Raw genomic sequence first — 14,787 nt, forward strand, 5'->3', positions numbered from 1 at the left:
TGGAGTGTGTCAAAGAGCTGTAGGTTCTCCCTGACTTCCCCTTTTGTCACAGAGACCTGCACACTAGTCCTGCCTTGGCACACAGCCTGCTTTCCCAGCTGAGCCCCTGCAGGTTTCTCCTCTCCCTCCTGCTTGAAAGATCACCCACAACCCCACTCCCTGGCAGCATTAGGGTCTCTTGTTGTCTAACTCCATCCTCTGCAATTCCCTGCTAGACCATAAGCCCTACCCAATCCAACCCAGACACTTAACACACATCCCTGGAATAGTCTTGTCTACCACAGCCCTTGTTTTAACCACCGAGAGAACTATTCAGTAATCTCCACACCATTTGAACTGGGGCATGGACCTGCATACCAGCCATTCCTTGATTGTACCCAGTGGTTTGCTCTGCATATTTCATTAGTAATCTATGAAGGAACTGCCAATATTTTGTCATTCTGTAACGATCGCTCTACTGACTAATTTCCCAAGTAATAATGATACATTTGTAATTCTTGTGTGCTTAATAAATTCCTCTGTTGTTGAAGAAACCAGTGTGTTTGTGTGTGTGTGTGTGTGTGTGTGTGTGCGCGCGCGCACGTATGTCCCCACTGTTGGGTGTCCTCCTGCCAAAGTGAAAAGATCCCTTGACAGGTGCATGTCTCGGAATATGAACAAGTTTGTAAACATACCTAAAGAGAACATTCGGTAACAGGAGGGGCAGGGCTAAGGGGTGGACGTCTCTTCTGCTACAGCCAGTATGGAACCCAAGCAAACTGGTGGGGGCAATGAACAAATCCCTCCCTCCTCTCCCAGGCCACTCACTCGCTTGAGTGGGATCCCTGGTCACGATTTATTTATCTTTGAAAAGTATTTTTACCCTGCCCTTCAGCTTACAGCTCACTCTGTGGCTAACAGGCAACTTGTTGCAGGCAAGTCTGATCTGGTCCACCATTCTCTTCCCACGGTGGCCAACCAAATGCCTCTGGGAAGCCCACAAGCAAGACATGAAAGCAGTAGCTCTCTCCTTCTTTAGCCAGCAACTGGCCTTCAGTGACATGCTGCTTCTGGACATGGAGGTTGGATATGGCCCCCAGGGTTCACAGCCCCTGGAAGGCTCTCCTTCCCCATGCATGCAGCTAATCCCACTTCAAAGACCTCTCTGAGCAACTGGGCATTGCCACATCTTGTGGAAGCGAGTCCCATAAATCATATTCTGGATTGTGTGAAGCAGCACTTATAAGCTAACTATTTTTATTCTTAAATAACAGTCTTAATCAGACCCTGCTCAGGTTTGATGGCATCATAGAGACTGGAGATAGGTTTCAAGTCCAATGAAAAGAACAGCGTAAGGAGCTGTGCTTGGATCAGTTTTGTGGATTCCATAAGTGCAAGAGAGTTTCACCAGTCTAGACATGGGGATTCCCACCCCACATCCCCAAAGTTCGTTCCTCCAAAACTTTGCTGCCAGGATGAAAGTCAGCTGTCCCCTTCAGCGAGTGCCTTATCCTGGAACACTGGAGGCAGGGCTATGCCATGCAGCCAGCCCGATCGGAGGCAAGTGCAGTGTGCCCAAAGAAGCAGCCTGGTGCCTCGGCGACCTTTGCCAAGCGCCACACGCAGGTCCTGCGCCCACGTGGGAGCGCCAGGGGATGCAGGGCGGCCGGCGCCAGCCACCCAGCCCCTAATTGACCCGGCAGGCGCGGATCATGAGCAGCTGGAGGAGGATGAAGACGGGCGACATTATGAGGCCGAACCACAGCTCGTCGCTCTTCTGGCTCAGCTTCTGGCACAGCAGCATCTCGAAGACGAACTTGAGGCTGAGCAAGGTGAGGATCCAGAAGAGGCGCAGCACGGCCAGCCGCTTCTCGCCGTCCTGGAAGAGGCGCACCGAGACGATGGTGGTGAAGTAGGTGCTCAGCCCGTCGGCGGCGAAGAAGGGGCTGAAGACCCCCCACCAGCTCAGCCCGGGCGCCCCGCCGTCCGCCTTCAGCACCAGCAGCACCGAGGCGGCCAGCAGCGCCACCGCCTGCAGCAGCAGCTCGAAGGGCGCGAAGCCCAGCCACTGCACCAGCTCCCGCAGCGAGAACAGCATCGCGCCAGCGCGGGGGGCGGCGGCGCCTCCTCTGCCTCCGCCTCTTGCTGCTTCTTCGGGCCGCCGGCGGAGCGGCGCCTCCTGCTGCTAAGGCCGGCGCCTCACACCGCCAGGACGCCCCTGCGCATGCGCCGCCCCTGCAGCGGTGCCCCACCAATAGACGAGGTCGCCACCGCCCACCCACAGGGCACTTCCGCTCTCGGCGCCTCCCGCTCCCCAGCTTCCGGCGCGCTCCGGTGACGTATGCGGAAGCGGCGGGATGCCGGGTTTGGCTCAGGTGAGTTTTGTATTATGCTGATGATGATTAATGCTGCGCGGGTGCGTGGGAGGGGCGGTTATTCGGAGAGGCAGGGTGGGTGGTGGTGGGGAGATGTGTATGCATCTGTTTTGCAGCCGCAAAGGTGAGTGTGTTCCTGAGCACGTGTAGAGGGCGCGGCTCTCACTCCCCGGTTCTGTAGGTGCAGCTTCGCTTGCGTTTGGGGCAGCCTGCTCCAACCTGAGGCCCTCCAGAGGGTTTCGATTACAACTTCCGGAATCCCCGGCCTGTGCTGGTTTCTTCGCCTGTGCTTCTGGCGGCTTCCGGTGCATCAGAAGGCAGAGGGCTGTTGCTCTCAGCTTCGCCTGTGTCCTCTGAGTTTCCGGTACTCAGGGGAGGCAGAGGCTGATGGGCTTTATTCTAGAACAATGTGTCCATTTATCTGTCTCTAAGGAAGTCCATGCCTGGGCCCTAAGAAAGGGCTTTGTGGATTGTGGGGGGTGGGAGAGAATGGCGATTTGGTGGGAAGATCCTGGCCCTGGGTTCGAGTTCTGCCTTATCCACAGGCTGCTTGTAGAGCCTCTGAGGAAACTGCAGGATCTGAGCCTGAGTCCTCCCGATCTCCGTAAAACTGAGCTCATGGTAACCTGCCTCCCTAGGATGTTGTGAAGGCAAACCCTGGGAGAATGAGATATGTAGCTCCATCAGCCTTGCATGCTGCAAAATGCTATATTACAGTGATATGCAAAGGGGATTTATTTATTTTATTTATTTATTACACTTATATACCACCCCCATAGCCAGGGCTCACTGGGTGGTTTACAGAAATTCTAAAATTGAGATAAAAACAAGTATACAAAATTTAAAAATTTAAAACACAGAACATACACACATAAAGCATTAAAAAACGTTAAAAAAACTAAACATGTGGGTGATTAAGATGTGCTGCCATACCCTGGGCAAAGAGGGAAGTCTTAACCTGGCGCCGGAAAGATAGCAGTGGAAAGATAGCAGGCATAACACTCAGGATGCATGCATGTTATGCCTGCAGTTATGTTTTATATTGGCGATCCAAAGCAGCATAATGAGTCCGGGCACTTGCAGAAGGTGTTGTCGAATCCACCCAGTTCTGGCCTTTGATGCCAGCTGGGAAAGAGATGCCACTTAGAACCACATTTCAGGCCCCCACAGAGCATGTAATGGAAGACAGCCTGCGATAGCTTGGGAGCACCTCAAATCCTCTGTTGAGAGCAGAGAGCAGTTCTTGGGATCTCTGGTCTGTACCTCTGGTGTGATTCACGCTACTGTTGAAGAAAAGCACCCAGCTCTGAACCATAGTAACCTACGGTAGTTGCTAACAAAATGTTGCAAAATTGAAATGTCTAAGAAGCCAAGAAATTCTTAGATAACTGAAATCAAGTGAATGTTTTCTTAAAGAACAGTGAGTACTTATCTCTTTTAGTAGATGCTTGCCAAAAAGAACAGAGACTGTATTTCCATGTACTTTCTTTTCAGTTAGAAATTTCCTGTTAGATGGTGCCTGCGTATGCGGCCGCCTGAGAAGAAAGTGTATAAATACCTAGCTACTTCCCTTGCGAGGTAGGCAAATGCTTTGCAGCAATTAGCTCCGATGCCTCTTTATTCTGCAGAATAAACGCTGTTTGACCCATACTTCTTCTCCTCTCCTCCTTGTGTGCTGAATTGGACTTGGTACACCAGGGAACGAGCTATTTTTACTATACTGAAAGGTACAGAATTCTGCTGTGCGGCAAACTCTGTTGGAGGCCCAAGACGGTCCAATTCTTTCCTCTCTCTTTTGCCATTGACATCTGCTTCTTCCCTCCCCTCCTCTCTTGCTTGAATTGTTGTTGTTTGAAGTTGAGGAAAACTCCAGCAATAAGCAATTTGCCAAGGCTGAAGTCTTTGACATGTTCGTTGAATTGATTTCTCTCTCTCCCTGCACCCTGCTTTATTCAGATGGCCATGCGGAAGATCCTCATCCTTTTCGGCAGCCAGACAGGGACTGCTGAAGACACAGCCGAGAGGATTGGCCGGGAAGCCAAGCGGCGCCATTTCCAGTGTAGAATTGAGGCCCTGGACAGCTACAACGTGGTGAGTGCTTCGACTGTGCTCCCAGCCATTATTTTAGCCTCGACACGCACACCCACCTGCGACTGGGAGAAGCTAACACTGGCCTACCTCACGTGGTCGTAAGGTCTTTTTATGAGAAAGAGGAGCACAGGTGGTGTCTGCAAGAAAGGCAGCGCATGCCTCTGCATCAAAGTTAACCTGCGTGGCTTTTCTTCCAAGGCTACCCTGATCCAGGAGCCACTGGTGGTCTTTGTCTGTGCAACCACGGGACAAGGGGACCCTCCGGATAACATGAAGGTCAGGTGGCCCTCGTGATTGTTGCATTCTAGAGTTCCTCGATGGGGGGCAGGGGAGGCATCAGACCCCCATGAGTGCCATGGTGCCAGGCAAAGCAGAGTCCTCCCCGCCCCAGTGGCTTCTCGGCCCTGCCTGGAGAGGCTGCCAGGGATTGAACTGGGGATGTTGTGTCCACCCTGCCCCCCCCCCATTCACCTGGGAATGAGTGAAGCAGCAGGGAGGAGAGGGAGCCACACTAGGGGCACAACTGGAGCACTTTCCCTGGGTGTAAGCTCCAGCGTGACACCTCCCCTCTTGGCTGATTGAATTCCAGAATTTCTGGAGGTTCCTATTCCGGAAGAGCCTGCCTCCCACCTCCCTGTGCCAGATGGACTACGCCGTTCTGGGGCTTGGAGATTCCTCATATCCCAAGTAAGTGATGCTTCCATATTACGGCACCTATAGACAGCTGTTTTGTCCTCAGCCAGGAATGTGAGCTCCGGCCCTGTGGACGTATCTCAGCAACCGGCTGCCTTGTCCAGCCCTAGAGTGGCCTTTGCATCAGTAGGAACTGTTGTGCAGGATGGGGCTGAAGGCCCATCTGGGCGCTGTTCCCAAGAGCCAGCTGGATATTTTGCCTCTGGGGAGCTTGTGGCCAGAGTGTGGTTGTGACGGCTCTGTCCTTTCTCTCTTCCTGGCATCGGATGCTGCCTCTGGAAAATGCAGTGCCATAAAATTGTAATGGCTGAGAGTCATCTGTTTGATTTAGGCAAATATTTCTATGTCAGCAAAAGCCTCCCAAGTTGCCCAGACACAGTAGAATTGCTCTCTTCCCTGGCTTTTTCTGATCCCCTTTTTAAAAAGCACCATCAGCTGAGTGGATATGGTCACCTTTTGCAGCAGTGAGTTCCATCAGCTTAATTTGGTTTGGACCCCTTTCTCGCCCCTGCCCATCCCCACCTTGCGATTACAGAGCTTCTTTAGCCTGGTGCCACAAAAAGTGTCCTTTAATGTTTTGCAGTCAAGCCTGGCTCTTGTTGTACTGCTAGCCAAACGGCCACTGTGCCGATGGGGTGGGTGGGGCTTGTATGGGGCAGAGCTTTAGGGGTTGGGGCAGAATGCCCACCCCTGCCCTCCACCTGGGAAATTTGACAGGTTTCCCCCCAGTAAGAGCTGAGCTGTCTTGGATTCTGAGCTGCTCAGACCCTTGCTGAGGGGAAAGACCTCTGTCGGGGATGGCAGGGGGCTACATCTGCTCTCGCTGCTGCTGCTGCTGCCAAAATCCTGGGAGCGCTTTGGGCGCCCTCTCCTGACCTCCACATCTTGACTGCTTCTCTGCTCAGGTTCAATTTCATTGCCAAGAAACTGCACAAGAGACTTCTGCAACTTGGGGGCTGCCCTGTGGTTCCAGTGGCCCTGGGAGACGACCAGCACGACTTGGGGTAAGGAAACCCTTGGGAGAGGGGGAGGGGATTTTCTCTTGTCTGATTTGTGCCGGGGGGGGGGGGGGGGCGTTGTTGGCAGCTGTTAGGCCTGGCTGTTGAGACGCCCATGAGGTGCCCCTACCTCCTCTGGTGAATCCTCTGGTCGCCCATGGCAATTGATTTTCTCCAGGGGGGTTGTCAAAAGCTTGACACCTCAGAAATGTAACAGCATGTTCACAGGGACACAGGAAGCTCCTTTCTACCTAGCCAGACCCTTGGTCCCGTCACCTCAGGACCACAGATCTGACTGGCGGTGGATCTTCAAGGGACCGGGCAGAGAAGGATCTCTCTTGACCCTGCCTGGAGATGCTGCTGGCCACCGTCTGCATGCAAAGCAACCTCCCGGCCGCTGAGCCACGGCCATTTCGAGCTATGCAGTCGCCTCTTTTAAGGGAAAACGTGTCCCCACTTTGAGGAAAAAGAGACCACAGGGTTTCTGAGCTGGAGAGATGCCTTTTATTTGATCTAGAAGTATCTTTAGGTCTCCTTTAAGAGTAGAACCCTCTCAAGGCAGTGTACATGATATAAACAGTGTGGAATAAATTCAATAAAAATTCAATCAAATATTCAATTAAAAAATCTAAAATTCTATTGGGGGCTTTTGGATCTTGGAGGGCAGACACACTGCTTCCCCCTTCATTCAGCCCACAGGTGTGGAGAAGAATGGTGTGCGTCAGAGGTGGAAGAGGTGTGCATTTTGAATCAGGGGTTAGAGTCACATGTTAAAGTCTGGATTGATCTGAACTGGCCTCCCTTCTCTGGCCCGCCTTCTGCAGCCCAGATGCGGTGACTGACCCATGGCTTTTGGACTTGTGGGAAAAGGTCTTGGCTTTGTATCCGCTTCCTGCTGGCCTCCACACCATCAACCCAGATGTCGTGTAAGTACAAAGGGAAACTGGCAATTGGTGCAGAATTTGGGTTGCCTTAATGCAGAATCCAGGCAAGTTTTTAGCAGAAACTCTGCCCTCTAATATGTTTAGTCTAACGGCTAATATGTGAGCTTGTTTTTTTGTTGTTTTCTGTGCTCCTCTTGGTTGAAAATAAAGCCCTGAAAGCAGCTCTCTTAAAAATGCAATTGAAACACCACCCACGGGGCAGGAGGAGAGTGAGGGCAGCAGCTCGAGGCACTGCGCCCACCCCACCGCTCCAAGAGACCTAAGGGAGCTGCAGTCCAGCCGGGAATAATGTGTCAGGGAGCAGCAATATGTGTTGTGCAGGGCAGAGGGAGATATGGTGATGGCAGGGCAAAGTGCCATTACAGGGGAAGGAGAGGTAGTTATATAACACCCGTCTTACCTTCTGGTCGCCCTGCTAACCTGGGGAACTCTGCCACAGGTTCTCCTAAGCACACTCGCAGCATGGGCTTGGCCAGAGCGCCCCCAAAGATTCATACTGTAAAATGCCACAACAGGGCGTCAGGGAGACCTGGTGCAAAGGGGAAGTGGGCTGATGGGATGGCGAGCTGAGCTGGAAGAGACCCTGGGCCTTCCACTCGCCCTGCCACCCCAGGGGTCCTGGAGAACAAACCAGGCCACCCACAGAACCTCTCCTTGCTCCTAGGCAATGCCAGGTTGGTTAAAAACAAAACACGTATCGTCTATGATCTCCTTCTAGATGAGGAGGCCGACCTGGCATGCTTCACAGAGAGCTGGCTGGCTGGGAGATGACAGTGGCCCGACATGGGCCCAGGCCCTCCCAGCTGGGCCCTGTGTTAGTGAGCAGGTGAGGGAAAGTGTGGGTGGGGGGAGTAGCTGTGGTCTACAGGGATAATCTTAACCTGACCAGACTTCCAGTCCGTGAATTGAATCACATCGAGTGTGTGTACCTGAGTCTGAAGACCAGGGATAGACTGGGGATTCTGTTAGAGTACTGGTCACCCCGCTGCCTAGCAGACTCCCCTGCTGAGCTCACAAAACTGGTCTTGGAGCTGGTGTTGGAGTCGCCCAGGCTTTTGGTCCTGGGTGATTTCAACATCCCATTTGAGGCCTGTTTGTCAGGTGCAGCTCGGGAGTTCATGGCATCCATGACAAACATGGGCCTATCCCAATTGGTCTCTGGACCCACACATTCAGCAGGTCGCACCCTCGATGCTGTTTTCAGTTCTGAACAGACAGATCTGTGGGCAGAAGTGATAAATACCTCTGCGTTGTCATGGACAGACCATTTTCTGGTCAGGGTTAATATCATGGCTACCATCCGCCCCTGTAGGGGAGGTGGACCTATTAAGATGGTCTGTCCTCGAAGACTGATGGATCTGCTTGGATTCCAGAAAGCCTTAGACAGTTCTTCAGCTAGTATCGCTGACAATCCTGTTGAAGCCCCCTGGTCAATAGATGGAATCAAGACCTAACTAGGACTATCAGCACAATCGCCCCCAAACGTCTTCTCCGACTCACTTCTAATCAGGCACCTTGGTACACAGAAGATCTCAGGGAGTTGAAGCAGGAAGGACGATGACTGGAGCGCTGATGGCAGAAAACTCGACATATACGACAAGTCACGACATAGAGAACATCTTTGTTTCTATGGGGTGACAATACGTGCAGCGAAGAAAGCTTTCTTCTCTGCATGCATTGCATCTGCGAATTTTGCATCCAGCAGAACTGTTCAAGGTGGTGAGGGGTCTAACACAGACACTTTCCCCCTGAACCCAACTTCAGAGCTTACGACAGTTTGCTGTGATGCCTTTAATGATCATTTCACAGATAAAATCTCTCGGATAAGAGCAGACTTAGATGCCGTCATTATAGCAGAAGTTGACAATGGAGTGTCCAGCGAAAAAAGAATATGTTCCGACAAAACTGAGAGAACTAAGATCCTTCTCTCAAAAATGGAGATAACAGCAAGAATGGACACAAAATCAGGATGGTGAGGGAAAAACAATAATGTCTGTGGTTAAACGAAGGGAGGAAAGGAAATTTAAACATTACAGTGGGGAGACCTAATACACGGGGCCAACTTCTGAAAGGAATAAGTTTGGTTGACCACCCCAGAGAGGATTGGGAAAGATTTAATCATCTCATAGGGAAACTTAAACTTAAACTCTGTTCTATTTTTGAGTTATTTTTTTCTAAAATTTATTGATGAATTCCTCCTATCTCAGTTATCAACTGTATTCTTTATCATATAGTATATAAATTTAGGGGAAAGGGGGTAATAGAGGCATAAAGAAAAAATTGTATATAAAATAGTTACAAGAACAGAGGTTATAAAGTCTTAGAAAAAAGGGGAAGATATGGGGGATATAAGATATAAGATATTACCTAGCTCTAAGAAATTTCCACTGCTCTGGAAATGAAGGGGGGATTTCTGGGGGAGTTGGGGAGGGAGCCAAGAAGGGAGGGAACTAAAAGTCTTGGGAGGGGGAAACAGAAAGCAAAAAGACTTGGGAAATTGGGAAAAGATTAAAGGGACAATCAAAGGGAAAGAGGGACATCTAGTGCTGGGATACTATAAAAAGGTAAAATGACAATGCATTTCTCTAAATATAAGAGGGAAGGGTGGGCATATCAAAAGCAACAGACTTTCTAAATTAATTATGGAAATGAAACTGAAAATATTATTTTTACAGGAACTTCACAAGCCAAAGATAGGCAGTGGTGTTTTAGGAAGCAAACAATGGGCCCACAAATTATTAGATCTTGGTACAGGAAAATCCCATGGAGTATGTATTTTAATTAAAAGAGAGGGAGATTTTCAAGTAAAAAAATCTTGAAAGACAAAAAAGGAAGGTATATATTTGTAGAGGGGTTATATAATAATCAAGAAACAATTATATTGGCATCAGTATATAGCCCCAATACAAATCAATTAAATTTTTTACAGAAGATCTTGGCAAAAATAAACAGATTCTCTATATCTGAGAAAATTATCACAGGGGATCTAAATTATTATTATTATTATTATTTATTTATTTATATAGCACCATCAATGTACATGGTGCTGTACAGCGTAAAACAGTAAATAGCAAGACCCTGCTGCATAGGCTTACATTCTACTAAAATCATAGTAAAGCAATAAGGAGGGGAAGGGAATGCAAACAGGCACTGGGTAGGGTAAACAGGCACAGGGTAGGGTAAAACTAACAGTATAGAGTCCGAGCAACATCAAGTTTTAAAAGCTTTAGGAATAAGAAAAGTTTTTAGCTGAGCTTTAAAAGTTGTGATTGAGCTTGTAGATCTCAAATGTTCTGGAAGAGCGTTCCAGGCGTAAGGGGCAGCAGAAGAGAATGGACGAAGCCGAGTAAGGGAAGTAGAGACCCTTGGGCAGGCGAGAAACATGGCATCAGAGGAGCGAAGAGCACGAGCGGGGCAATAGTGTGAGATGAGAGAGGAGAGATAGGAAGGAGCTAGACCGTGAAAAGCTTTGAAGGTCAACAGGAGAAGTTTATATTGGATTCTGAAGTGGATTGGAAGCCAATGAAGAGATTTCAGAAGTGGAGTGACATGGTCAGAGCGGCGAGCCAAGAAGATGATCTTAGCGGCAGAGTGGTGGACAGAGACCAACGGACTGATGTGAGAAGAAGGAAGGCCAGAGAGAAGAAGGTTGCAGTAGTCCAACCGAGAAATAACCAGTGCATGAACAAGCGTCTTGGCAGAAGAGACAGACAAAAATGATCGAATCCTGGCAATATTATACAGGAAAAAACGACAGGATTTAGCTACTGCCTCAATATGAGGAATAAAGGAGAGCGAGGAGTCAAATATAAAGCCAAGACTACGAGCTTCCTTGACCGGAGTAAGCGTTACATCATTGACAGTAAGAGAGAATGAGAGATGAGGAGAAGGTTTAGGAGGAAAAACAAGGAATTCAGTCTTTGCCATATTAAGTTTCAAACGACGATGAAGCAGCCAGGCTGAGATATCTGAAAGACATGCCGAGATACGATCGTGAACATCAGGAGAAAGTTTCGGAGAAGAAAGATATAATTGTGTATCATCGGCATACAGGTGATATTGGAGGCCATGAGATTGAATAAGCTTACCCAAGGGCAACATGTATAAAGAAAACAACAACGGGCCTTGCGGAACCCCTACTAAAAGGGGAAAAGAGGAAGACGAGCTGCCATTAGCCAACACGCTGAAAGAGCAACCCGCTAGATAGGAGGCAAACCAGTTATAGACAGAGCCACAAAGTCCAAGGTCATGAAGGGAATCTAAGAGAAGATCATGATCAACCGTGTCAAAGGCTGCAGTTAGATCAAGGAGAATAAGAACGGAATAAAGGCCTTTAGACTTGGCAGTAAGAAGATCATTGGTGATCTTAGTAAGGGCTGTTTCAGTGGAATGCAAAGGACGGAATCCAGATTGAAAAGGAAATTGGAATCTACAGGGGGGAAGTCCAAAGATGGGTAAGGGGAAGAAATAAATAACTTCAAAACAGGACAAAAAAGTACGCAGATATATGGAAAACATTAAAAAACATGATTTATATGACACATGGATAGAAATGAATCCCAATGATTATAGCTATACCTATTATTCGGAGATACATAAAAGTTTCAGTAGACTAGATACAATTTTAATGACAGAAAACTTACAATTTTAATGACAGAAAGCAATACAGCAATTGTATTGCTTCGATTCTAAGATACACTTTTTCCCCCAATAAACATCTCTAAAAATGGGGTACGTCTTAGAATCGCAGCTGCGTTTATTATTTTTTAGAATCAAAGCTTTTTTTCTTGTTGGTGGTACTGAAATTAGTGTGTGTCTTACAATTGATGGCATCTTAGAATCGAAGAAATACGGTACCAGGAAGAACAAAAAAATGGAAATAGGTCAAATTAAGATCACAGATCACGCGGCAATTCGAGCAGAGGTAGAATTAGATCAGAAAACTGAAAGTGGTTACATATGGAGACTGAACCCCATATTATTAAATAATAAAATGGTAAGGGAAAAATTAAGAAAAAGTATAGAAAGATATTTTGAGGGAAATAAGAGGGCAAACAACGCAAAATATACGCTGGGAAGCAGGGAAAGCGACAATTAGAGAATGTATGAAACAAATGAGTATTATAAAGAGGAAAGATAGGGAAAAGAAAGAAAAATTAGATCAAGAAATCAATAGTCTTACGGAACAGTATAAAAATACGGGAAACATTGCAATAAGAAAAGAAATGGAAAGAAAAAGGAAAGAAAGAGAAATAGTAGAAATAAACAAAACAATGATAAATATGTTATATGTGAAGCAAAGGTATTATGAATTTACTGAAAAAGTTCAAAACTGCTGGCAAATAGAGTTAAATCAAAGAGAAATAGGATTAAGATCTTAGCTTTAAATAGAAAGGATGGAACTAAGACGTATGATCAAAGAGATGGGAGAAATTTTACAAAAATATTTTAAAAAGTTGTATGAAGGAGAAGAGATAGAAACAAAAAAGTTTCAGGGATACCAAGGGAAAGCAAAAATCCCACCATTAAAGGAAGAACAAAAACAGTAATCAGAAGCAAGGATTGAAGAAAACAAGATAAAAGAGGCAATTAAAGACTTAAAAAACAATAAATCACCAGGTCAAAGATATTTGCTGACATATTGATACCGCAACTGAAAGTATTATTTGATGAAATACAAGAAGGGGGCTCTTTACCAGAAACATGGACACAAACTAAACCCAACAAAGATAAATACAATCTGGAGTCATATAGACCAATATCCCTACTGTATGTAGATTATAAGATGTTTACAAAAATATGGGCAAAAAGATTGAAAGAGGTCATTAATGAATCCATAGGCTCAGATCAATATGGTTTTTTAAAAAATAGATTCATTGCAGACCCAATTCGGAAAATATTTGCTTTAATAAACATCTGCAAAAAAACAAAAATCCCAACAATAATTATGACACTGGATCTGTATAAGTATTTCAATACGGTTAACCCAAAATTTATAATTAATTTCCCAGCAATATACAATTTGGGAGATAAATAAAAACATAATAGAAGCAATATATAAATACGATATAATGGAACAGAAATGGAGGAAATAAAACTTAACTAGGGAATAAGACAGGGATGTCCTTTATCGCCTCTTTTATTTACAATGGTAATAGAGTTTCTTGCAGATAGAATAAGGTCAAATAAGGACATTAAAGGAATACAGGTAGGGTAAGCTCCTCTGGATCCTGCACCTTGACACCCACTTCCAGGTGTTCAGAAGAGAGAATTCACACCAAGACATGATACTGCCATGTTCCTTCCTTCCCTGCAGCTTACCGCCAAAGTTCACTTTCCAGTTTCTGGATGAGGCCTCCAGTGAGGTCCCCCTGCAGCAGGACGAAGCCGCTCAGGGTGCCCCCTCGGAGCTGCACCCTTTCCCTGCCCGGATGGTGTCCAACGAGAGAGTGACGGCAGAGTCACATTCCCAGGACGTCCGCCTGATTGCATTCGATGTGGCTGGCTCCGGAATCGGGTGAGCTTCCCTGGCTTCCCTCGTCCAGGCCAGTGAGCAGACCATTCTGGGGAAGAGGTCACCCAGAACCTGCTCTGGATAGGAGGGGCCCTAACTCAATAGCACAGCAGAGGCGTTGCGGGCAGAAGGTGCTGGTTTCCGCCCCCCCCCGGCAGCATCCCCAGGTCTAAGGACCAGGTAGCAAGGGTTGAGAAAGCCCCGGCACCTGCCGGGAGAGTCTTCAGCTTAGACGGACTAGTGGCTCTCCGGGAGCAGAGGAATCGCCTCCTCTCGGGAGGAGGAGGAGGATTGTGGACCTCCCTCAGTGAGAACAGGGCGAGAGTCAAAGGCCCTTCAGCAGCCTCTGAAGCTGGCCTCGGGCGAGACAGGCCAGGCTCAGGGGCCGACTGCTCTTTGCAGATACGCTGCCGGTGACGTGGTGATGATCCAGCCGTGCAATCCTCCCAAGGAGGTGCAGCTCTTCTGCGATGTCCTGCGCCTGGATCCTGACATGCGCTTCGTGCTGAGGTCTACTGAGCCAGGTACACACAGCTCCCTTGTGCAGCCTTCTGTGCCAAATCGCCAGGGGCCACTTTGGCCTCCTGGCTCTTTGAGCGGCTGTGAAGTTATCCTTGCCCCGCCTGAGGCCTCAGCAGCTCTTGAGTGTGGCCTGAGAGATGTCGTGGATGGGATTAGAGCTGGCCCGGATGAGCACGGCCAAGTGGCTCCCTTGCAGGCCTTGACTAAGCTGAGTTCTCCATGGTGCCTGAGCTGAGCCAGCAGCAGGACTGGAACATGGACACTTGGCTTTCAGAGGCGGGGGCTCTTTGGGGAAGGCTGCCAAGGGTCCCTGTTCAAATCCTGCTGCTTTGGACGCGTTCCTTTTTGTAGGGCTGTAACCTGATCAGGGAAGTCTTAGTTGATTAACCAAAGAAGTTTTTAATCAGTTAATTCATCAATTAAATCTGCACGTATGTGAGCAGAATGAAAGCAATAATTTTGAAGAAAAAAGCACCCTTCCTTTCTTTTGAGACTTTTAAACTTTGTTTTTGAATTTAAAATATTAATATCCAAATTGCCTTCCTTTGTTTTAAGATGGTGCCTGAGTATGTCAGAGCAAGTGACATACACATTTCTTGCCTCAGAAAAGGCCCTTCTGTTCAGGGGGTCTCTTGCCACCTGCCATTGTAAGAAGCATTTTCGAGAATGAA

The 14,787-nt window shown here is 47.8% G+C and overlaps 2 protein-coding genes across 4 annotated transcripts in view; one reads left to right on the plus strand and one right to left on the minus strand.

Moving 5' to 3' along the window:
• Window positions 1-1,031: 1,031 nt before the first annotated feature.
• TMEM203 (transmembrane protein 203) lies at window positions 1,032-2,282 on the minus strand. The gene is made up of 2 exons (XM_063144828.1): window positions 2,251-2,282; window positions 1,032-2,177 (listed from the first exon to the last, which is right to left on the minus strand). The coding sequence occupies exon 2, from the start codon at window positions 2,075-2,077 to the stop codon at window positions 1,667-1,669; it is 411 nt and encodes a 136-aa protein (XP_063000898.1). The 5' UTR covers window positions 2,078-2,177; window positions 2,251-2,282; the 3' UTR covers window positions 1,032-1,666.
• Window positions 2,279-14,787, plus strand: part of NDOR1 (NADPH dependent diflavin oxidoreductase 1) — a 28,282-nt gene continuing 15,773 nt past the window's right edge. For 2 of the 3 annotated variants that reach the window (XM_063144824.1, XM_063144826.1), the window contains exons 1-8: window positions 2,279-2,354; window positions 4,311-4,445; window positions 4,644-4,721; window positions 5,035-5,132; window positions 6,044-6,142; window positions 6,961-7,062; window positions 13,397-13,597; window positions 13,997-14,118. In XM_063144824.1, coding sequence (XP_063000894.1) covers window positions 2,337-2,354; window positions 4,311-4,445; window positions 4,644-4,721; window positions 5,035-5,132; window positions 6,044-6,142; window positions 6,961-7,062; window positions 13,397-13,597; window positions 13,997-14,118 — 853 coding nt within the window. In that variant the 5' untranslated portion in view covers window positions 2,279-2,336. Of the gene's footprint in view, window positions 2,355-3,848; window positions 3,933-4,310; window positions 4,446-4,643; window positions 4,722-5,034; window positions 5,133-6,043; window positions 6,143-6,960; window positions 7,063-13,396; window positions 13,598-13,996; window positions 14,119-14,787 lie in introns of all 3 variants that reach the window. The other variant, XM_063144825.1, reaches the window with a different exon arrangement.

This window comes from Elgaria multicarinata, chromosome 19, assembly GCF_023053635.1.
Source record: "Elgaria multicarinata webbii isolate HBS135686 ecotype San Diego chromosome 19, rElgMul1.1.pri, whole genome shotgun sequence".
NCBI classification, from domain to species: Eukaryota; Metazoa; Chordata; class Lepidosauria; order Squamata; family Anguidae; genus Elgaria; species Elgaria multicarinata.